This window comes from Thamnophis sirtalis, unplaced genomic scaffold (assembly GCF_051295495.1).
Source record: "Thamnophis sirtalis isolate CommonGarterSnake01/CBP01778 unplaced genomic scaffold, rThaSir2_p1.2 scaffold_8, whole genome shotgun sequence".
NCBI lineage: Eukaryota > Metazoa > Chordata > Lepidosauria > Squamata > Natricidae > Thamnophis > Thamnophis sirtalis.
Genome location: NW_028261388.1, coordinates 51,093,452 through 51,118,679, shown reverse-complemented (window position 1 = coordinate 51,118,679; position 25,228 = coordinate 51,093,452). Strand labels below are relative to the sequence as shown.

At 37.0% G+C, this 25,228-nt stretch overlaps 3 protein-coding genes across 6 annotated transcripts in view; 1 reads left to right on the top strand and 2 right to left on the bottom strand.

Moving 5' to 3' along the window:
* SMIM11 (small integral membrane protein 11) overlaps positions 1 to 15,091 on the bottom strand; it is a 33,418-nt gene extending 18,327 nt beyond the window's left edge. For 3 of the 4 annotated variants that reach the window (XR_015697505.1, XR_015697506.1, XR_015697504.1), the window contains exons 1-3: positions 14,991 to 15,091; positions 9,085 to 9,198; positions 8,130 to 8,307 (exon numbers count right to left, since the gene is read on the bottom strand). Coding sequence is in view for 1 of the 4 variants with exons in the window: in XM_087721632.1 (XP_087577758.1) it covers positions 8,140 to 8,307; positions 9,085 to 9,105 (189 nt within the window). In the remaining 3 variants the exon portion in view is untranslated. Of the gene's footprint in view, positions 1 to 4,937; positions 5,146 to 8,129; positions 8,308 to 9,084; positions 9,199 to 14,990 lie in introns of those variants that run through there. The other variant, XM_087721632.1, reaches the window with a different exon arrangement.
* CUNH21orf140 (chromosome unknown C21orf140 homolog) lies at positions 960 to 2,872 on the top strand. The gene has a single exon (XM_014067361.2). The coding sequence runs from the start codon at positions 1,217 to 1,219 to the stop codon at positions 1,976 to 1,978; it is 762 nt and encodes a 253-aa protein (XP_013922836.2). The 5' UTR covers positions 960 to 1,216; the 3' UTR covers positions 1,979 to 2,872.
* Positions 15,092 to 18,221: 3,130 nt separating the features above from the next.
* LOC106547512 (endogenous retrovirus group 3 member 1 Env polyprotein-like) lies at positions 18,222 to 20,177 on the bottom strand. Its single transcript, XM_014064718.2, has one exon. The coding sequence runs from the start codon at positions 20,175 to 20,177 to the stop codon at positions 18,222 to 18,224; it is 1,956 nt and encodes a 651-aa protein (XP_013920193.2).
* Between the last annotated feature and the right edge of the window lie 5,051 nt (positions 20,178 to 25,228).

Here is a 25,228-nt window from a genome sequence, read left to right as displayed (position 1 = left end):
GCACTAAATGGTCTTGTATGCTGTAAGAAGTTTGACAACTGGGTGAATGTAGCTTGATGCTCTATGGTTACCATGAAAATTCTCAACCACATTCTTGAATGCAATTTTCTCTGGCTCTACTAACAGGTCTTCAAACTGCTCGTCATTGATGATGTACCGTATCTGATCTGTAGACCAACAAAAATGCCCTCCTTAATCTTGGCATCAATTATTCTTGAAAACATTTGTCTCAAATAACAAAAACTTCTTATTTTTCATCAGTCCAAGATTTATGTGAATCAAATTGTCCATGTGCCATGTTTTTCTATCCCAGAACCAAATTCTTTTGAAGTGGCCATTTCTTTTTAATATAATATTTAATATAATAAGAGCCAAGGTGGCGCAGTGGTTAAATGCAGCACTGCAGGCTACTGCTAGATCAGCAGTTCAGCGGTTCAAATCCCACCGGCTCAGGGTTGACTCAGCCTTCCATCCTTCCGAGGTGGGTAAAATGAGGACCCAGATTGTTGGGGGCAATATGCTGACTCTCTGTAAACCGCTTAGAGAGGGCTGAAAGCCCTATGAAGCGGTATATAAGTCTACTGCTATTGCTATTAATATAATGTGATTCACTTGCATGTTTATCGTATTCATCTATACATGAACAGTACTTGGCATATGCAAGTTGCATTCTGTGCAACAGAGCCACTACCTTTAGTCCTCCACAGATATTCTACTTGTACTTGGTGTATTGATGTGCTTTAACAATAGTTCCATGTTTCTGTATATTTATTTCTTGTGTGCAGCATAGCCAACAGATACTGAAAGATGTATATTGCCATTGTGTAAAAATGTGCAGAAGACTTCTATAAAACAGTACAAGATAAGTTAAATTATAAGTTGTTTTCATAGTTAGCAACCTTAAACCTATAGCATACACCAAAGTGTTCAGAAAGCAAAATCCTTATTGTCTGGTATTATTTATCCATGACACATGAATACCTAATTCAGTTCTTGTTTCATTTTTTTTTTGATGACCCTTTAATCCCTTTATTCAGGGTGGAGTCAGATTGTCTGAATGGAGCTGAGCATTTACTGGCCAGATGCCCTTCCTGACACCTTTAGTTTTTATTTCAGTATTACTAAGTAATTCAGTCAGTGAAATCCATTATGAGATCATCAATATCTCTGGGCATCATTAGAATTTTCTGTACAGTTCAATTTTGCCAGGAAATACATGATGCATCGCATTGTAAACCCATTATTAAAACACATTATTCATCGGAGTTCCCATGACACTACATCAAGAAAACTATGTCTGCAATATTTGAAAAATTTAAGAACTCTTCACCTTAATGACTACAAGACTATATTTTTAGGAGAAACCGATCTTTCTGAAAGTCTCATAACAGGAGACAAGTTTCCTTATGAAGATAATCTCAACTGGCCTGTATGGACAGTTGTACATGCTGGCAACAGCCAAGGATGGGTACCCTGGAGATACAGAGTATATCTAAGGGATGACTTACCCTTAGGGCAGCAGGACGACATGTTTCAGGAATTCTGTGACTTTCTCTCTATTACTTATGGGAAGTGTGCCATTGTGATCAAGGAGAAAAAATGCTTAAGCGTGAAGACTGAAGCATCTAACCAGGAAGGGGACATAATCGATTCTCAGGCCATTTCTCATCCCTACTTGTTGAACATCAAACACTGCCCTGAAATTGCCAGGGCTATGGGCCATGAACTTCTTTCAGTGCCTTTTGATTACAACTACTTGCATCCTATGGATGCTATCTGGTCATCTTTGAAATGGTTTATTATCAATAACAGAAAAGATTTTTCTCTAACATCCTTGGAAAGGACCTATTCATACCAGTGCATCCTCTTCGGTGACCTGATTGGGAAAGGAATAGAGAAAACAAGCCCAACCAAATGGAAAGTGGCTGTTAACAAAGTGCGGAGATGGGAAAATTATTATTTGGATAAGTTTTCCTGACAGCTTCCAGTCATTTGTCAAGTGATCTTTGGTTGAAAATAGGCTAATTCATATACTAAATGTGTATTTTCACTTTATAATTCTAGGTAAATGGTGATAATAAAAAGAATAGTTTTAAAGTTACTTTTGGTGTTATATTAAAATAGGTATTAAGGAATTAAGTTTTGTTAAACTACATTCTATTAAGTTAAATAATTTAAATTAATTATTTTAAATAAATTATATAATAAATTAAGAATTAAGTTATTAACAATTAAAAAACAAAGGTGTAATCCATATCCCAAATTCATGAAGATGTACACTTTAATTGGATCACATTGATTCCCATAATGGTGTTAGAACAAATTATAAGAGCAAAAGAAGTGATGGGTTTCAATAGAAATATTTCCTTCTCTTCTAGAACCTTTTCACACTTTCATGAATAGCAAAGAAATAATTAAGTCAGTCAAGAGATAGTGGTGGTCACCCCAATAAATAGGTGGGTGGGAGAAAAGTATGATGAAATCTTTGTTTTTTACAAATCACTTCTCTGAAAACTTTTTCTCTCCCTAAATCTAGTTACGAATCAGAATTACTGGCCCTTGGCTTCATTGTATTTTAAGCTGACTTATCCTGGTCAAATTTCATCCAATTACCACCAAACCTCCAATGCTTTTAGAGGTGACCAAGAGATTTATGGATTTCATATTTCAGGTTCCTAAAATGATTACATTTTACGTTTGGTAGTACAATTCAGAGGGGAAAAAACTAATGGAAGAGTCCAACCAATGCTAAATAAATAGGGGTACTTTTGTGCTTAAATTTGAGTCCACTATTGTGATGCTCAAGTAATAATCAGCCACAATTATACTCTAGCAATCATATATTCAAAATAGCTTCCAAAGATGTCTTTTGGCTATACCCCTGAAAACACAAAATAAATATGAATACTGTGCTAGAGAATCAACTTCCAAATAGGATGCATTTGGCAGAATACTGGCCACATCCAGGGTATAGTTCCATGATTTAAAAAAAATAAGTCAAAAATAAATCTATGAGATTTGTTGACACATTGGGAGATGCTATTTTAGCTGGATGAATGGTTAACTGGGAACAATATTCTTGAAAGATTTCCACATGTTTTATTGTATATCCGTTTATCCAAAGATTTTTTTTTAAAACAGTGGTACTGGTATCTTTCAAATCCATCTTTAGATGGAGAGGATACAAATGGTTCTTGCAATTTCTGCTCCACTAGCAACAATAAAAAGACCTTTTGAATTCAGTAATAGTCATTTCCAAACATATGCAGTACTCCATTTTCAGCCTATTATAGTTTTTCTATTCAGGATGACTTTCATCATGGTTAGCCACAGCAAATCATCATAATTCCACAGGATGGCAGTACATGATATTATTGTGCCATAGACCTTTGTGTTCTAGTGCAAGTAGTGTCTCTCATTCTTAATTCAAATTGGCAAATATGGGTTTCTCCAAATGTTATCCAGTTGTGTTTCTCAAAAGCCCTGGCTAGGATGGCTGATGCTTTCAGCAACATCTGGAAGCTGGCCCATCAACTCCTTTTCCAACTTGTTAATTAAAACAAAATAAACTGAATAGTAGAGACCAGTTTTCTCAGCAGCAAGTTGGAAGAATATGTCTCCCAGCTACAAAAAGAGAAACAGAATCTTTTAAAAGCCACGTCGAACACAAATGGAGATTTTAAAAAGAGCCAAAGTAAAATTCTAATCAGACTCTCAATATGAAAGCTTGTGTCCCAATTGATGCGCCTTGTCTGGAAACAGTAGAATTATAAAACAAATATTCAGCATCTTCCCATTTTCATTTGTATAAATTGTACCTGCTGATATGACTTGTACTCTGTGCAAATGTAAAGTACTTTTATAACTAATCTGGTCCTAAGAATAAATCAAATCATCACATTAGATTTAAGTGGTTTCTTCTTACTTTAAACATGAAGATTACAACTGAACCTAATGAACGTTATACAGTAACAGTATGGTCATTATTTCACTTGTATTAAAGGGCAAAGGAGGAAGTTTTTTTTTAATGTGGTAAGGCAATACATCTTGTCTCACATTAATAAGAGACCTATATCTCTTGGTTATTAGAAAATGAGAGATGAATTAGGTAATTTAAAATTTCTTCGTAATTATTAGGGCAATGCAATCAGACACTTTTTAAACTATGTATTAATTTAGAGCCCATATTAAGGATTTTAAAGTTCTATATTCATGTTTAACTTCAAGTCCCAGAAAAAGCTTATCAAGTTTTCCTTCAACTCAATAAGGTTGCAGCACAAGGATGTAATGTTTACTGAGAAACCAGCCCTCTTACATTCAATAGAACTTTCTGCAATGCAAGAGTGCAAAGAACTACAGCTTTTAATTTTGTGCTATATTGTGCCCAAAGTTACAAGTGCAATCATTTGCAGGCCCATTCAAAAGTCTGACTCGGTTCAATAGGAATCATAGCATTGCAGTTTTTAGACTTCAGCATAATTTTTTCTTTCACATATAATTTGTACCTTCATCTTAAAAAAGCAGGACAGGGTGAAGAGTAATAACTTAATCAAATGTGAAATTTTAAGACTCAACCTATATATGTGCCCCAAAGTGTATTTTCTGAGCAGATACTGTAGAATGAAGGGTTGGGGACTGCAGCCATAGAGTATAACTGTTCTATTAAGCATTATCTATTTTACTGGGAGACAGACAGCAGTAGAGGTAATATCTGATTATCTTTCCCTTCCAGTTCAAAGTGTAGTTTTAAAATCAATAGAACAGTCAGGACCAATCTAATTATTTCTAGTAGGATGTATTCGTGAGCAACACTGACCAGATTAGGCTGCAAAAGGAATAGTTTTTCTCTTGCATGGGAGAAAAATCAATTATCTATCTAACTTGAAGGTACTTGAGCAAATGGAACACAACATGCAGGATTCCAAATGATACCAGTACCAGTTTTGCAAAGAAGATTTATTGAATAAATAACTGACAATATCCTGCTACTATCTGTAACAAAACAACAACAAAATTAAAATATATTGTTGTTCAAATAAATCTTGATCTTAGGGAATTCATTTCTCCAGCATAGTTCTCCATTTAAGTGAAATCTTCAATGCTTCCCAGAAAGGCATCCAAGTCAGCTGCCACATGTCTGAAAATCTGCACACAAAATAGAATGAGTCTATTTGCAGCAGCTAGTAAGTCTCCATCTTCTCATGCAAAAAGCAACATGCAAGTTCAAAATATAAGTTTTGCTTTGGTGTCATGGGCTCCTAAGGGATACTGCAATCTCTTACATTACAACTCCTAATGCTACTGTACTTAAGGTCCAGCTGACTGCTTGGCTGCAACTTCACAGCTCAAATCTCAGCCTACCCTATTCTCTGCACACAAAAATTTAAGATTGGGAAGGAATATGGGGACTTCAGTTTCACTCTTCCTTTTCTTGCTACTTCCTCCCAGCCTACTTTTTACACAACTTGAGATCTTTATTTTGTTTGCAGAAGATAATGCCAAAGTTTATAATGTAAGCCAAAAGGTACTGTTACTCTACCTGGTAGGTTACATTGCAGTACACAATCTTTATCCATCTGAAAGCACACAGTGCTGGAACTAATCTGAAAGCTGCATGCAAAATGGGTGGAATGTGAATTGCACAATCCATTCTCCTTTTTGGGTTTTTTTTGTATTCACTTTTCTTCCCTTCCTTTCTTGTTAGAAAATAAAATGAAGAAAGAAACAGGCCATTTTTATCAAAGTCTGAACTGATTGTTGATTTCAAAATTAGGATAAGTGTCACGAGGAAGCAATAGAAATAGTACTTAGACATATATATCTCTTCACGGTGCTTTACAGCCCTCTCTAAGCGGTTTACAGATTCAGCATATGTGCCCCCCAACAATCTGGGTCCTCATTTTACCGACCTCGGAAGGATGGAAGACTGAGTCAACCTTGAGCTTGTGAGATTCGAACTGCCAAATTTTTGGCAGCCGGCAGTCAGCAGAAGTAGCCTGCAGTACTGCTTTCTTACGACTGTGCCACCATAGCTCCACTGCCCCATCACGGCCCAAGGAAGTAAAGAGAAAACCTTATATACAGGTAGCAAATGCTCAGCCCTAGATTAAAGTCTTACTTTTATAAGGTCTTACTCCAGATGTCATTCTAATCTAATATATGAAGTGTAGTCTTATCTTCAATGGTTCCCATTATATGCAATCTGTTGTCCAAGAGGTTCAATTAGCTCCCTATCTCTCAGAAGATGACACAAAATTCTGCCTGCTACTATTCAATTTTTATTAAATTCAATTTACAAAATGTAATTTATATTTGGGCTTTAAGATTTGTTTCTTACTGTTGCTTCAGATTTTGTGGTGCGATATTTTAGCACAATATTATTTTATTTTGAAATGTTTAAAATAAAATAGTTCCAGAAACATAATCATTTGAATTTCTAAAAGGTACCAGAAGGTGGCATTCAAGCCAGTTTACGAATGTACATGCCATTTGAGGTTCAGAGCACCATATACCATTTCATAATTTCATTGTTTTCCCAGAAAACCAAAATTGTTTAGTGTTCTGAAACTCACCTTTGTAAATCTCCCATTCACACAAGTTCTGCATGCAGCAATAATCATGTATCAAATAATAAAATATGCCAATCAAAAGCACAATAATAAAATAAGCTTTACTAAGCTCTCAGATCATAAATTACTGTTCCCAGTTGTCAAACAGAGTGTTAATCACATTTTTCAAGTATTTGTTAATCATGGCATTTTTGCACGTTAATCACATTTTGCACATATTTGGTAAATGGGTAGACAAAGTTGTTCTGTTCTCATAGGCTGAGGTGTGTGTGTGTGTGTGTGTGTGTGTGTGTGTGTTATGTGCATGTGGATGTGGGACAAATATTCCACATATAATAAAAGCAATTATTTCCAGTTCTTTAGAATGTCCTGAAATTGCGAAGCTGATTCTTTCATTTAAAAAAAGAATTGGAGCTGTTTCAGCCTTCATTACAAGATTGCCCCAAAGAGGCCCAATAAAACAAGCAGTGCAGCTTATTCAAATAAAATTCCTGGGTCAGGATGTGTCTAACTCAAATATATTCTTCTGCTGTTCCAGTTCCAACATGTTTTATGTACTAAGTTAAATATTTTAGTTGACATTTTTCCCATAGTGAACCTCCAGATGATGATCTTGGCATAAGCCATCTACTACAATTGAACTGGAAGACTGGAAGATCATGACCTGAAGGATGAGACATATGGGTGGCTGTTGTTGTTTTCTTGGAAAGAGTTTTATCTTTAATCAGGCAAAGTCAGAGAATGGAAGGTGGCAATGGGAAGATAGCTGTCAGGGTCTTTTTCTTATATTAATATTCCCATACCAATGTATTTCTGCACAGGAAAAGAAGAATATGTTATCCTGCAGTACATATTATTTATGGGTGATGGTTGTATTTAAAGAGGTGGGAGAATAGGAATTTGAAAGTGCTCCTTCTACTATGACAGTTGACGTTTTCAAATACCAATCAGACATATAAAATCTAAACTGAAGCTCCAAAGAGTTCTAGTAAACTCACCCAGCATAAAATTATTCAGAGGATTGTGAGTTACGACAACACTCCCACACCCTGAAAGAAGGGCTGAATTAAACAATGAACCACTGATTGTTTAATTACAGTTTACTGTATATGCCATAACAGCCTGTTCCAACTCATAACACACTGTAAACACCAACCTATTTCTAGTTGCATTTTTACTAGATTGTATGATTTTAGCTACATAATGTATTTGGGAGCTGTACACCGCTCAGCTGACAGATTAAAGTCCCTTCAGTCTTGGAACAAATCAAGAATCAATGTTTATGCATTTGTGTATTGAGACCATGGGGCCGTGTATATGGAGATCAGCAACGTAAATCATCCAAGTTTTCAGAGCTTGCAAAAGAATTGTTCATATGCATAAGTGTAGAAATCCTTCATGCAAGAAAGGGGGACTGGGGGGCGGAGAAAGAGGTCTTCTGACCAACCTAAGAATAGAATGGGTCATGTCACTTCACAACTCTCTTCATGCATTGTTTCAAATGATGGAGTGTTCTCTTTAACTTGTTATAAAACATCATTGATTCCAGTGAAAATATACCTTTAGATCTTCAGTTTTCTTTTTTCTCCATTTCTCCTTTCTGCTTTTCTGCTTGTTCCATTTTCATCTTCTTTTCAAGTCTTTTCCTTTGATATACTTTTACCCCAGCAAATGCTAAACAAAGAATTAATGTTTTAGCAGCTAAAATGTACATTAGTAGTGGAAAATTTTCCAGTACCTAAAACAGAAAAAAATAAATCACTGGGTTATTTTAATGCAGTAATGTAAACAGAATAGCTAGAAAATGAACATTTGAATTTATCAAACTCAAATTACTTCCTTGAAACAGCTATAATCATTCAGAAGGCCTTCATAGTCGTGGAATAGTTATAATTTTCATCACATTAACAATGCCTTACGAGGATGATCTCAGTTAAAATACTGCACAGGCACTTTATATTAATTTTCTAAAAATCCTTTTACTTCATGAAGGTTTTGTGATGGTATGGACAACATTCTTTTAATACTCCAAATAGGCTCACTAAAAAGCTAACCATAAGGAGCCTCAATAAAGATTTTGCTGGCTATAACATCATCTGTTAAAGAAGAACAGAATGATTACCGTATGTAGTTCTTTATTCAAAAGCCTACAATTTTAAAAAGTTTGAAAGTGAAATCCAAATCATGTAAATAGAATCTATTCTATACAGAACCAGGATAAGCTGATCACACAGATAAAGTACAAGAACACACAACCTGAAGTGTGCAGTCATTGGTTGCAATACATTCTTGCACAGCCAGTCAAGAAAACAGATAAAGAGGCCATAGGAAGTACCTGCTATAATCTTTTTATAAACCCACAAATCATACAGTACAGATTGTAGTTTTCTAGAATGATGTTCTCTCTCAGAGTAGGTATCAATGTATACAAAATATACAAGATTGTTTCTTCCACACTCAGTAACTAAGAAATCAGGAGAGCAAAATTTAAGATACAAATTAAACATTCTCTCACCTTCCAATTCAGGAGCACCATCTTAATTCTGTATCACTGTAATCTTCAGTTTAGGATGTTACAAGAGTGCAGGGCAAATGTGTAAGAATGCAATACTTTTTTGTAAAAAGCCACCTAGGGAAGAAAGGGAAGTGATATAGTCAAAGAACCCATTTGAACCACAGATATATGGAAAATTGCTAAAGGCAAAATCATCTGCCAAAATAACTCACTGATTTGTTTCAACAGATACTATGCATTAATGAGATGTCAATATTAGTGACATGGGCTTAATATTTAGTTATTTATTAAATTTATATAGTCAGCCATCTTACCAAAAAATACTCTGGGTGGTGCACACCAATGAGATAAAATAGCAAATGGAAAAATAACAGATAAAGATGTAAAAACTGTATTAGTAAAAACATAAAAACCAAAAAGATACAAATGAAGTGAAAGGAGGATTAAAATGCCCCTCCCCCAAACAATAGAGCCCTTAAAGCAAGTCCCTGGTACCCAGAGAGCCCCAGGTCTGATAAGATAACCAGGTCTTGAGGGCTTATGGAGTTTCAAAAGGATGGAGTTGATCTCATTTCAGGGGCAGGAGAGGATGTTCTTATACATAAGAATTCCCAGCACACCCGTCTCCTCAGATACAGAACATTCAAGAAAGGAAATGTGTTTCCACTGAGTGACAAGATCAGTGACCAGTTGCAGTACAAACACCAAGACTTAACTTAGTTGCTGACAGGGGTCATATTCATCGGCAAATAGCTATTCAGCAGCTATTCAGTTTAAGAGGCGGGCAGGGGGGAGAGAACAAAAAAAAAAGAAACCCTCACGGGCAACAATTAATTAGTTTGTTAAAATACTGGTCAAGTGGTAACTGCACAGATGTAGGCTCCAATTCATTTAAAGTTAATTGCATAGAAACCCTACTGAAAACCATACTGTAGGACAGTGATGGTGAACCTCTTCAGCACCAAGTGCCAAAAAGAGAGAGCATGCATGAGTGTGCAGCACCAAGTGCCGAAAAAGCAGCACTTCATGCACGCTTGTCTGGGCCGCGACCAGGAAGAGGAACTGCCCAGGGGGCATGTGCGTGCCAGAAAATGAACTTCCAGCAAGTCTTCCGGTTACTGCTGGAAGGATTGATTAGCTGGCTGGTGTGCACACATCAATCAGCTGGCAAGTGTGCATGCTCATGCTGGAAAATGGAAGACTAGCCCTTTCAGTTCCCAGCACTGCTGCATGCACAAAGGCCAGCTGATCATCGTGTGCACATGCATGCCAAAATCCAGGAGAGGAACGGGCACACATGCCAAGCAACATGGCTCCGCATGCCACTTTAAGCATGGGTGCCATAGGTTCGCCATCACGGATGTAGGATGTCGATTACAACTAACTTGTTTTTAGAGGAGGGAATCGCAACAAACTTCTGCTCAGTTTCCACAACCCAGGGTCTCCATAAAAATTCCAATAATGCTTCTTACATCTTGTATGAGCAGTTCTAGCAGTGACCCTCAATTTTAATGCTAAGTGAATGGATGATTTTTTTAAACATTATTGTGATTGAATACATCATCAAAGATGACATAATCTGTCTAAAAGAAAGGCTACTATATTTTATTGGGAATAAGTTATAGACTTGAACAAATTCTAAATAGGTTTTCCCTTTGAATTAGGGAATAGTTTTAACTTGTTAAGACCTTGATCAGCCTGAATGATGCATCTTCCATTAAAGATTTCTTGTTTGGCAAAATATTGAAACTCAGACCTCTATAGGCATGGGCATCAACAGAAGCTTCCTGCCATCATAAAAATGATGAAAGTGCTTGCATTATGAATGTCCAAAACTGCTTCTATTATTCTGATACCCACCCGTCCTCAATCCCCTCTGGATAGCAGTATCTGGATGTGTGTTAAAATGGTACAGAATCCCATCTACTGCTTATTTCTCTCTGAACATATACATCTATCTGCCTTTAGATGAATTGAATCAGCAGATTCTAATGGACATAAGGCAGTTGCAAAAATTTAAGGAGCTGCACTTCCATTACAACCACTCACTTAGCCAATGTATAAACTATTCAATATGCTCCAAATTTGGTATATTACTTGCCAAGTTGGCTAGAAACTGCTTGGAACTCAACAACTGGGCTTCAACTTACCCACCCAATTCTTAGCCAATAGAAATCTAGTAGCAATAGTTAAGATTAATTTGATTGGCTCTTGCAGTAGATAAGAGAATGAGAATTGCAGTAATAAAAGATCCATGCTGGATAATTGGAAAATCCTGTGTTAATAATGTGGAATAAAATATTCAATAAAGGAAAACAACAATGAAAATTGAGCACTATTGGCAACATTTTCACTATTGAATTTGAGAATTTATCCTGTTTATATTCTAGGTTACTTATTCCCCTGCCCATTTGCTGAAACAAAAAAAAACATTTTGACCCTTTCCTGGAATCTGATTTTTTTTTATTTTAGAGCAAAAACTCTGAAATGGACATAATAGCAGTGAGCAAACATATTTTTCCTACATTGCTCAGTATTATTTTAAACAATCAAGATTTATTTATCCCACTTTATACAGAAAATTTGAATCAAAGCCCCTTCTGAAATTAAATCCAAGAATTTATACCACCCATTTATATTTGAAATAAATTAAGGATTTCAAGGGAAGCTAATTCTAAACATATTAATATGTTACATGTTACATATTTCACTGCAAGTTTATTCCAAAAATATTAATCTATATTTATTTCTAGTGACCTTTCTGTTAAGTTCCAGGACTTTCTCCCAGTTCAAACTATTTCTGTTTTCATCTTTGGTCTCTGCCAAAGCTCTACATGGAAAGCCATTTATTTTTAAAAATGCATCCGATAAGTAAGGTTTTCTAGTGATAACAATAATGAGACCTAATACTATGCCGGGAGTGTATATTGTTTATTTATTTGGAAGATTTATATTTCTGTCCATTTCACAAATAAGACTCTGAGAGACTTACATATAGCTAAACACAGAAAAACCAAGTAAACCAATAGCAAACTACACAAAACACTACAATATAGCCAAGCCACAACATATTCCAGTGCAAAGTCGTTTCAGAATGAGTTCAACCTATGTTCCAGCCCAAAGCCACAAGAGGGAGGTAATAACCAGGTTTCCAAGTTCTTATGAAAAACTAACAGGATCAGGGTCATCCAAATTAATTCACGAAGTCCTATTAATGTAGCAACCTGGATAAAAAATAGCATTATGAATTATTGATATTTATCTATAAACCAAAGCTATACAATGCTTCACATTTGATTTTCAAAAGATGTTTCATAGTATATGGGTATCTATCTACAACTATTTAAAGCACCCATATATGCTTTCTGGGATCACATAGGAGGCAGAGAGCAACTGTAAGGAAAATAGCCTGTTGTTTTAAACAGCTGTAGTTACTATGTCTTTTAAAAAAATCTTTCTATTAAAGGCTTTCAGCAGAGACTTATAAAACAAAATGAAAACACTTCAGGCTGGAAGAAAGGAAGTACTGAAAATTAAATTTAGTTTTTCTTGTGAATCCATCAGAGAATGACTTTGGCAAGACTGAGTGCAGCCTACATTCAAAAACTTGATCAGCTCTGTTTTATATACTATGGCTAAGACAAATAATCAAATGTTAGAACTTTCCAAAATGTGAAAACTTTGATCAAAATTAGCCCATTATTGGAGTCTGGAATATAAACCAACAGGATAGTAAATCTCTCATGAGATTCTAATAGGGAAAAAGGCACAATGTGGATTGGATTATATTACTGTTATGTGAAAATAGAGCTGACTGAACAATTGCACCTAATTAGTATACTCCATGTCAAGCTCTATGGAAACATCAATTAGCATTTTGAAAGCTCCTCTTTTGAGTCCTGTACTATCAGGGGTGGGTTCCTGCCAGTTCTAACCTCTTCTACAGAAGATGTTCCACAAATCTACCATGCCGTTTAGAACCGGTTCCAGCTCCCTCCCCCCACCCATCTGCACCACGCTTGCCCCACCTGCCGCTCACTAGTTGGCTGACTCACCAATTGCCCCGCCCACCTCTAAGAGTCCTATCTAAACCTTAAAGTCTTAAAGCTGTCAAGTTTAAACATCCCTGGAGTTTTTTTTCTAAAGGGTTAGGGGTGCAAGGGTCTTGTAACTTGACAGCTTTAAAACTTGCACACTTCAATGCCAGAGTTCCTGAGCCAACATGACTGGAGGAGAAATTCTGGGAGCTGGAGTCCACAAGTCTTAAAGCTGTCAAGTTTGAACACCCCTGGGGGTTTTTTTCTAGAGGGTTAGGGGTGCAAGGGTCTTGTAACTTGACAGCTTTAAGACTTGTGTGCTACAAATGCCAGACTTTCTGAGCCAACATTTTGGTTGCTAAGCAAGAGCGTTGTTAAGTGAGTTTTACCACATTTTACAAGTTGGCCACGCCCATCCATTCACATGACTGCCAAGCCACTCCCACCCAGTCCCATGACCGGCAAGCACTCCCACAAAGCAGGCCACACCTACAGAAGAGGTTCTAAAAAAATTTGAAACCCACCATTGTGTACTATTCAATATATTCCTAAGAGGCTTGGATAAATGGTTAGAAAATATAAAAGTTTCAGATCACACAAAAATGGGGGGATAACAAACACCTTAGAGGCCAGTACCAAGATTCAATAGGATCTTGATAAACTGGGACAATATATATAAGCTAGCAATTTGGACATTCTGCTACTATAGTGAACTTCTACCCTGTGCAGGGAGCTGGACTTCAAAACCGTTCAATTCTATGGTTCTATGAAGTAATACTGTTATTTGTAACACAAGTTGTAAATATCTTTATAGGAATTCAGGCCAGGAATGATACACATATTTTAGTATTCATGTTTGTGTAGTTTGCTAGCTAGTTTAGTCCTGTTACCTTTTAATCAGTTTTTTTTTAATTGATTTAGTTTAACTCTCACCCGACACTACATGCACATTTCCATATAAGGTTATAATATACTAAACTGCTCTGATCATTTAATTTAGCTGTAGTACATATATTTGTCCTCACTGCTTGATATTCTCCATCCTGTTTTAATTTGCATAACAGTTCAATTTCTCGGATTTGCAAGACATCCTGAACCATAAACTAGTTATATGTGCTGAATTTTTTAGATGTGATCATTTACTTTATGGTTCTGGGTGACTTTCAAATTAGATATTGTGTATGTTCACACTAAAATAAACCTCAATGTGATTAACTCATTTGTTATTAGGCACAGAACTTTAAATTTAGACTGCGAGGATGTAAATATTTTAATTGGTAACACAAAAGGCAAAATGTCATCGTAAAATTGACATTTATTTCGTAAAAATTCCATAGAATAAATATACAGAGTTGAAGTCCTAAGGAAACTTTCAGTAAAATTTTCTATATTCAGAAGTCTATTTTATTTGATTCCTTTACTCCTCGCAAAACTTTAACCACCAGTACTCTTACATGAAATAAGCGCTATTTCTGGAGAAAACTACTTGGCCCGGCCTGCCTTGCAACATACTCCACTATCCACACAACGATGATTCGGAAAAAGGTTAAACCTAGGCAAGTAGGAAACAAAGTTAACTTCCCTTATGTCTGCCTAGTCTGTATTATGTAACTGAATTCCACGTATGCTGATTCAAACTACGTGCCTAGATGTCCAACAAAGTTAACTCCAAATGCAGATTTACTGCTATGAGATTCTGAATTGCAAAGAATTTACAAATCATTGCTCTTAATGCAAGGTAAAGGTTAAAATATGAAACATAAACTCTACAGCACCGCCACTTTTCATGATATGCTTTCTGTTTAAATCAGACGTTCTGGTAAATAAGACTAAAACGCTGTGTAATTTGTTATGCAAAAGCTACAGTACCTTAATAGCGAGGAGCCATTAAACACAGGAAACTAGTAGAGCTTACGACTCCCAGAACCCTTGTTGTTACAGAGTGCAATACGTCAGCAAAGAAAAAAAAAGTAGATGTTAACCCTTTCGGTACTAGTCCTGGGAAGGGAATTGCGATTTCGTATCGTGTTAACGAAAGAAAAGGCTTCCCCTTTTAGTATTACCGGTATTGAAGGCAGAAGTACGTTCTCTCCTATATTAATAGAATAACAGATCAGAGTAACAGAGTTGGGAGGGACCTTGTAGGTCATTATGCTCAAGCAGGAGACCCTACAGTACCATTTCTGACAAGTGGCTGTCCAGTCTCTTCTTGAAAGCCTCCAGTGATGAAACACCCGCTATTTCTGAAGACAAGCTGTTCCATTGGTTGATTGTTCTCATGTCAGAAAATTTCTCCTTATTTCTAGGTTGACTCCCTCCTTGATCAGTTTCCATCCATTCCTTGTCTGGCTTTTGGGTGCTTTGGAAAATAGGTTGTCCCTCTTCTCTCTGTGACAGCCCTCAAATATTGGAACACTGTTGTCATGCCACTTCTGTTCCTTCTCTTCACTAGACTAGCCATGCCTAGTTTCTTTTCCAATTTCAAATTAATGTGGATGTTAAATGCACCTTCCCATGCAAATAGGAGTTTCAGCAAAACAGTGAAAATCTACATATTCACAATTTCTATGACCATATGCTCACTTTGCCTTTCTGCTTTGACTATGTGTTTTGCTAGATGTGATTTGTGAACTCCATTATGGTTTAGCACAAAGTAGACCGATTTTGAGTTGTTGAATAAGCCGTGTTTAAAACAGGTGATGTGTTAACACAGTCACTAAAGCAGTGGTGTCAAACACTCGGGCCATGGGTTGGATGCGTCACATGCTGGCTACAGCCATGCCCAATTTAGCGAAGGGGGAGAAAGTTGCAATATGTCACATGATGCCGCTGTGACCACATGAGTTTGACAGTCCTGCACTAAAGTGAACAAAGCATACCAGTTTAGCCAGCCTAACATCAAATGGCTTCTACAATAGGCAGTTTACGGTACTTTCAAAGATGGGTTATGTGGGAGGAATGACAGGGAACTGTTCTGAATTTGTTTTTTTTCTCACTATCCTCTCAGGCAGTTTACAAAAGATTAAAATGCAATACTGTACAGATTAAATAGCAAATCAAAAGAAATATGATCCTTTGCTAATTCCTTAAAGGAAATTGATAATGAAAGAGCACTTTGAAGAGTTTGGTCTAATATTTGCAGTACAAAGCTGGGCAAATGTATTGCTTTGTTTCTTTTTATCCTGCTTTTCACTGATAATTTTGTTTTGGATTATTTAATAGAAGCAGGTACCTTGAGTTATAGAAAAATGTTAGAAATTGCTGTAGAGCTGACAATTTGATGAGGCAAATTTACCTATCTAATCAAATCCTCAGCCAAACAGGATCAGGTTCTTTAATCTGAAATTTCCTTTAATTTGTAGTCAGGTTTTAGCAAACACAAGTGATCGTGCTTTCCCCAAACGCTGTTTCTTCGTCAAGTATGAATTAGATAACAGATACAAGTATAGACATGATTACGAATACATGAAATGAATACGAATACAAGGGAATATTAGGACAGGGACAGTAGGCACTTTAGTGTGCTTCTGCACGCCCTTTAAAGACCTCTTAGGAATGGGGTGAGGTCAATAGACAGTCTAAGGTTAAAGTTTTGGGGGTTTGTGGAAGAAACCACAGTATCAGGTGGTGCATTCCAGGCATTGACAACTCTGTTCTGATGTCGTATTTTCTGCAATCAACTTTGGAGCAGTTTACCATAAATTTGTATTTATTGTGAGCTCATGTGTTGTTGTGGTTGAGACTGAACTATTCATTGACAGGTAGGACATTGTAGCAGATAATTTTATGTACTATGCTTAGGTTGGATCGAAGACGGTGAAGTTCTAAGTTGTCTAAGCCCAAAATTTCAAGTCTGGTGGCATAAGGTATTCTGTTGCGAGCAGAGGAGTGGAGGATTCTTCTCTTGAAATATCTCTCGACTCGTTCGATTGTATTTATGTCTGATATACAGTGCGGGTTCTAGATAGATGAGCTGTATTCAAGAATTGGTCTAGCAAAATTTTGTATGGCCTAGTTTGCAGTTCAATATTACCAGAGAAGAAGCTACACAACATTAGGTTAACAACTCTTAATGCCTTTTTGGCAATTCTGTTACAATGAGCTCTGGCACTTAGATCATTTGAGATGAGTACTCCAAGGTCCTTGACAGTGTGAAGGTCATCTAGGAGGTCATATCCGCTCAGCTTGTATTTTGTGTTCTGATTTTTTTCTGCCACTGTGTAAGACAGAGCATTTGTTGGTTGAGATTTGAAGTTGCCAATTTTTTGACCATTCTGACACATAGTCAAGATTGTTGTTGGTGTTGAATAGTTTTACATCATCAGCAAAAAGAATGTAGTTGCTTATAATATAATCACAAAGGTCATTTATGTAAAGTATAAAGAGCATGGGTGAGGAGATTACCCTGCTAAGGAAAGCAGGATCTCTTCATACGGCGGGCCAAATCACGATTCCAATCCTAGACAGTTTTTCCCAATGAGACACGGTAAGGCAACGTCTGGATGAAATGGCTACTCTGTCTTTCCAGAGTGCTATATTTATTAGAAAAGTCAGTTTACATTGCCATACATCAAGAAAATAACAAATGACACAAAGGAATTCACAATCCTCTACTAATCTTATCAAAGAAGTTTACAATATACCCTTAATCAACATCTTGTCAAAGGGAGGGTAGAAAAGAGTGATAGAAGGTTTACAATAGAAGATTTACAATTGAATAGTAAGTGGTATAGCTGGAGAATGTTTGAAAGGAAGATAGAGGCTATATATCACAGCAGGGAGTAACTGGGAGTTATAATTCAACATAGACAGTTTGGAAGTAACTGGTCCTTGTTACATGGCTGCATTTTTATGAGTTAGGTCACAAAGGTGTATGTTTGGAATAAGGTTTCTTCATCTCTGTGCTGATAATGGAAGGTAAACATTCGAGATGAATTACCAACACCTTTTTATCTGCATCTTTCCCAAGAAATACCTTTAGGCTCTGGCAAATGTCCACTAAAGATGTTTTGATGTCTTTAGCTAATTTACCAGCCTTATTATAAAGGTACAATCTGGGATTCCCACATCTCCCCTTTTTTATTTTTTTAAAAAGAGGGATTAATTTGCCATGGGGAGCTTTTTTCTTATGAATTCCCCATTCATCGGATATCCAGGAATTATTAATTCTGATGTGTTGGCAGCCACTAGTAGAGCATGCTTCTGGACCGTAGCCTCAACTATGCTTTGTATAGTGGAACGTAACAAGGGTATTATGCAAGGCAACATGATTAGTCCCAATAATATCATTCCAATGAAAAATATTCCTTGTTTCCAATTGTTAAAAATACCTCCAAGCCATCCATCAGTGTCCAACATGCCTTTCCAAGTTTGTACTGGCACATGCGCAGTTTGTATCATTGTTCGAGTAATTTTTTCTATTACAATTCCAGAATCATCAATCTGTATACAACAATTGCTAAGATTAAATTTTCCACAAACTCCGCCTTCGGCTGCAAGCAAATAGTCTAAGGCTAAACGATTTTGCATAATATAAGTTCTTGACAATACACTTTCTTTTGCAAGTTTGGTTAACGCCAATGCAGTTTCATTTGTAATTATTTCTAATACAGCTTGTAATCTAATAATTCTATTAATCATATATATGGGGGTTCTATAACCCCATGAACCATCTTGTGCCCACGTGGCGGGATCATAATATGCAATAATTCTCTCTGGGGGCCATTCGTCATCCTTCCAATTTCCTATCTTTATCCCTTTAGAGAGATTTACTGAACGTTTACGTCTTCCAAGAGTATCATATACAGGGACCCCCAATTTTTGTTTTTTCTCTATAGGAATTAGGAAGAATGAGGGTTGAATCGCCCCCAAGATGCATGACCCATACCACCCCGCGGGTAACATATTATAGGCAAAGTTACCACATATCCAGTATAACCCATCAGGTGAATTCCACACAATAGTATCATTTTCAGGATCTGAAAGTCCTTGCAATTTAGTCACTTTCAGCAATGAGTTTTCAGGTTGGGTCATATTAATTTGTGAAACCCAAGTATTATTTTCCCATTCATTAGAACATTTTAGAAATCCCATAGGTTTGTTTCTTTTGATCCGATTGTTTTTATTTCTGGTATAACATATATGACCTATTATATGGGAAGTAACTTGCCAGGTTTCATTGAAGTTATTATTAAAGGTAAAATTCCCTTGCCATAGTGCTATCTCCGTATAATTTGCTTCCTGAACGTGCCACGGCCAACGGTCTCCCATAGTAGTACCTCCACATACAAAACAATTTTTTAACATAAGTTCTGTGGCAACTTCCTGGGCCAAATTAATAAACATATTTTTTGCTCGTGGAGGTGTAGGTAGATCATTAAGTTTAGCAATTTCCTGTTCATAACTCCAGAAAAACTTTACAGGTTGATTAGTTAATCTTGTTGCTTCAGTCTTTATAATAATATATCCATAAGGATCCTTTCCTGTTTTATCTATACCAATACCATAATGATAATATCGGGTACCCAAGGTACCTGCTATCTGTGCGGAAAGGCAGAGTGGGGTACAGTGATGGGATCGACAATTAGTAGTGGTTGGAGTAACAGAAAGATTGAAATTATTAGGTCCATAACCACTTGTATACCAATACACACTTGGTTGGGTATAGCCTCCATACGATGAAATCGTTGAGCGAGTAAATAAATATCTACGATTTTTGATATATGATTGTTCCCATGACTGTCCTCCACAGAGTACCCCTGCGGATCCCCCTCCTTGCCCTTTTTCAATTGCTAAACATGTATCAAAACAAACAGTAATAGGTGCTATCCCCCTTGAAACATTATGGGCTATGTACCCTAATAATCTTTGTGCTGTATGAAATTCATGTTTTAAACCAGATCCTCCTTTATAGCCATAAACATAGATACTACTTGTTACAGGTCCTACCGCCTTTGGTTCATAACATTGTATCCCATTTGGTGTATAGCACTGATTGTATTGTGTATTGTTATGTGTGCATGGTGGTATTATAGTTCCATTACATTCAGGCTTCATAGTATAATATATTAAGGTCATAGAAATTCTTGTACCTTGTTTGGTTTTTTGTAAACAGGCTGTGCAAATGTCCTCTTTTATCTCTCTTTTTTGTAAATGACTATGTAAACCTCTTCCCCTCTCTTGTTGATAACTCAATAATGCTAAAAACCATTCACTAACTGGGGGAAATTTTATACTTGCCCTTGAAGTTACTTCTGTTTTTATTATTTTATTAGGTAACCCTTTTTGATATTGTATACATTGATACCAACCTATAGAATTTTCTGTGATGATTATTCTAATTTGTGATAAACAACCATTCTCTTTCGGGTGGGAATTACCTCTCACATACCTGGAAGCCTTTTTGTATTTTGCAGGCAAAAATCGCCATGTAATCAAGCATGGTGCTTCTGGATTTTTCAAATGACAAGTTAAAGTAACTTGTGTATTGGCTTCTCCATATGTATTGTGAGGGTAAATACACATTCCTTGAGAATTGCAGTTTTCCCTAGCAGAATACGGAATCATTGCTCTTTTTGAGCGGTTGTGTAGGAAAGGAATCTCTTGGATATCCCCTATTATTCCCTTCTTAGTTTTACGTTCGTATTTACATGCTCCCCAAACTATTAAGAGTAAAATGCCCATCCCCAATACCATACCCAAAAGGTGCAATATAAAATGCTTAAAAGACATAGGAGTAACCCAGAAATCCCAAAAACCCATTTCTTGTCCAGGCAAAGGTTCTCTGATAAATGGGCATCGGGGTTGTCGCACCCTTGGGACATAGGGATGGCCAATGACTTGTTCCGGGCGGATCTTCATCTTAGGTATCAAAAGAGGGGTCAAGAGATCCTTGGTGATAATGGTTATAAAAAGGAATGTCAATAGCTTGTTGCACCGTTGGTGTGATACGAAGTTCAGTGTGAGATGGATTGGTGTAGGAAAAATATTCCTCAAGATATTGTTCAATTATCACAATGTCACACGGAATCTTGCAGTGGGTGCAAAGCACACAGTAAATGCAGTGAGAGCAACAGCAGGCCTCGCAGGGACAGAGGCAAAACCAGCACATAGAGTGCAATAGCAGGTTAGTCGTCTGTCGTTTGGAACAGAAGAGACAGGCTTGCTTCTGGATTCTTTGTGTTATCCGTTCCTACCGCTTTCTCATGGAACGGTCGCACGCATCTTCCAGGAACCCACAAAACCTTGTCTGGAAGTTGCACGGCAGCGTAACCTCGTCCCCAGGTCACGAGCTCCACTGGTCCTTTCCACTGAGGGTCTGGTAATTGCCTGTAATAAACAAGAGGGCGGGGAGAGACTACACTATTGCTATTCTGAAAATGCCTCTCTGCCGCTGTGGAGGCTATAGGCGAGCCTGTAAGATTTAAAAAATTCTGAGTGTACAAAGCTTTACTCAGACGGTTTTGAATTTCAGGCAGCCCTATCTTAAAGGTATCTTTTTGCTTCTCAAGCATCATTTTTAAGGTTAAATTTGCTCTTTCTACTATTCCTTGTCCTTGGGAATTGTATGGAATGCCAAACTTATGAATAATCTTCCACTGATCGCAAAAGGTAGCGAAAGCAGAACTGCTATACGCAGATCCGTTGTCTGTCTTAATTTCCAAGGGATTTCCTAGGACTGAAAAGGAACGTATACAATGGTTAATCACCTGCTTCGCTGTCTCCCCTCTCTGTGGAGTTGCAAAAATAAAACCTGAAAAGGTATCCACTGTGACGTGAATATATTTCCAGGGTGCGAAGGGAGGGTATTGTGTAACGTCCATTTGCCATATCTCACATCGTTTAATTCCTCGGGGGTTTACCCCCATGGGAATCGCTGTTCCCTGCTTGCTGCAGGTTGAGCATTGCTGGATAATCGCCACAGCTTCTGTTTTTGAAATTCCAAACATCTTCATCAAGGCTTTTGCATTTTGATGAAAATATTCATGGCTTTCCCATGGGGTTGCAAATCCAACAAAACTTTCCCTAGCAGCTTTATCTGCATAATCATTCCCTTCTGTTAATATCCCAGGAAATGGTTGATGACTCCTGATATGAGCCACAAAATATTGAAATTTTCTGTCTACTATTAATTGCTGTAACTGTAAAAACATATCTAATAATTGCTTATCTAACGCTGGTGAAAGATAGGCATCAAACAAATTATTAATTACTTGATAAACATACAAAGAGTCCACAATTAAATTAATTTCTTGGTCTTTAAGCTTCTCAAAGGCCAAAATGGAAGCAGCTAATTCAGAACGTTGTGCTGAACTCTGGGGGGCAGTGTGATAAGTTATCCACTGTCCTGAGATCTGATACACACAAGCTCCCCTATTTTTTGTTCCATCAGCAAAAACTGTAACTGCTCCTTTAATAGGTAATTTACTTTGTAGCGAAGCCAATTGCAGGTGTTGTTGATTCAGCAACAAAAACCTGTAATCTGTGGGAAGGTGGTATTTAATTGTCCCTAAATAGTCACTTAAGGCCAATTGAAGTGCATCTGATATTTGAAAATACTTCTCCCACCATGGTAATGGGAATGGGACATAAATAATTTCTGGATCCATCCCCACCACAGCTCGAGCTCTCTCTCTTAACTTTATAATTATCTGGGATAACAATAAAGGTTTTGTTGAAACCGTCCTTCCTTGGGTGTTTGATAAATGTATCCATTCTATGATAAAAACCCTTTGTTGTTGTGTTTGCAATAAACATCCTGTGGGCAAGTTCTTAGTATTGAAAATAGCTGCTGAAAGAGGAGCGTGTGAAATCATCCTATCTACCCACTTCTTTGCTAAGGCCCTTTCAATGACCTGAATACACTGTTTTTCTCTCTCCCCTATTGTTAGTATTGAAGCAGGCTCTTTCCTCCCTGCCAGTAATGCAAATAAAGGTTGTAACTGACTTGTGGTTAAACCCATGTAAGAACGTGCCCAATTAATTGAACCCAAGTATTGTTGTAATTGCACCAAACTACATTTATCCATTTCAGGCAATTTTGGAATTACTGGTGAGGCATAAGTTGTCATTATCTTGTGTCCTAAGTACAAATACGGTGGCATTGTTTGAATTTTTTCTGAAGCAATTTTAAAACCTTTATAATTAAGTTCTTGCATAATTTCTGTTACCACTTCTGAGTGTGTATCTTGTGCATTCTTCTCTGTTGCCAATAAGATATCATCCATGTAGTGGTAGAATAAAGTACCCCTATATTTGGCTCTAAAATGTTTTAAAATTTTATTTATATAATATTGACAAAGAGTTGGGCTATTCAGCATTCCCTGAGGTAAAACTCTCCACTGATATCTTATTGTAGGTTCACTGTAATTTAAAACAGGAATAGTGAAAGCGAATAATATTCTGTCCTTTTTATGCAGAGGGATAGAGAAGAAAGCATCTTTTAAATCAATAACTGTTAATTCATAATTCTGAGGAATTATGTTAGGATTGGGTAAACCACATTGCAGAGGTCCCATGGGAGTTATCACTTCATTTATCTTTCTTAAATCCTGAAGCATCCTCCACCTTCCTGATTTCTTCTTTATTAAAAATACAGGAGTATTATAAGGGCTATTTGATAATTCTATCTTTTTATCTAATAACAACTGTTGAACAATTTCTTTTAAGGCTTCTAATTTAACAATAGGAAGTGGCCATTGATTAATCCAAATGGGTGTGCTATTCTTTAATGTAAGCTTCATTAAGGGATCCATTTACAAGCAATTAGAGGTCTTTGGATTTCTTTGTTAGTTTATCCCTTTCTGGGACACACACTCATCCAGAAAAAACACTCTGCTTTTCTAACACTTCTCAGGTCCCTCCCCTTCTCTACTCTGCACTCTCTCAATTAATCTGGAAACAATAGCACACACACGTACCTTTAAACAACCTTGCAATTTGCTGTTTCTTTAAAAAAGAAACCCAAGTACCTTCATACCAACTTCTACCACCAATACACATCTGCACTGCAACTGAAACGCCCGTGCAAATTGATTTCACATTCAAAAATCCCTTTTTTCTTCAAGCCCAGCAACTATCACCACCGTTTCAAAAATTCATTAGCATACACACTCCCCCCGCTACTCCTGTTCCCTTCCAAAGAACAGCTTAGGGGGAAGAGAAAAGGGGGGGAAAAACTCACACAGACGATCACTTACACAGGCACGTAGCACAAAACAGCACCTTTCAGACTTTGTCACTTTAAATCTTTAAATCTCTTTCCCTTGAAAAGCTGATGAGTCTTCCTCCAAGCAGCCGGGGAAACTCAAAAAGCAGTTTAAATCCTATCTGCTCTTTCACAGCTTCAAACCCAAATGAACTTATTTATTTAGTCAGCTGGCCAAACATATCACCATCAATCCAATTCAATTTTACACATTATTAAAAGCACCTGAAAGTTTTTTAACAGACATCACATCAAGGCAATCAAGTCCAATTACCTAGGTCTTCCCATTCAGTCAGGCTTTACCTCGTAAAAACCAACTATTAACAGCTTTTCAACACATCCCTTTTCCTTCCTACTAAGCAGCCATTACCATCATTTCCAACATTCATAAAAAAATAAAGAAAATCCCAACTCCTCTCCAGGTGTGAGAAAAAAATTATCCACATGCACCTCATGAAACGAAACTTTTAAGCCTGGGGAATGTATTGCCACTTTAAATCCTCATGGCTCTTTTTCCCTAAAGAATTTGAGGCTCGTGCTCCAAGCAGGGGGAGGAGAAAAACAAACAAACTCAGAGAACAGTTTAAATCCTAACTGCGTTTCCTCCCCCCACAGAAAAGGCTTTGTTGGGGGTAGAAAGCTCCCAGAAAATCAGTTAAACACACGGCAGAAGCAAGGATAAAACTTTTAAAACATTTACTGGCTATTACCTTGAGGGTGTACAAAAACTTAGGCACACATTTACACAAAAATAAGGAAAAAATAAGAATAAGAAGTGAAAGAGGCAAAACTCTCAGGTTTCCACATCCTACATTCCCAGTACAATTTATTAAATTAGGGAAGGTACACATTCATGCATGCACAAAAACATTTTTCTCCATTCCAATTCAAATCCCATAAA

Bases quoted from the DNA above. Each gene is read 5' to 3' on its own strand.
- CUNH21orf140 (XM_014067361.2), top strand. From the start codon at position 1,217: ATGATGCATCGCATTGTAAACCCATTATTAAAACACATTATTCATCGG.
- LOC106547512 (XM_014064718.2), bottom strand. From the start codon at position 20,177: ATGAAGCCTGAATGTAATGGAACTATAATACCACCATGCACACATAAC.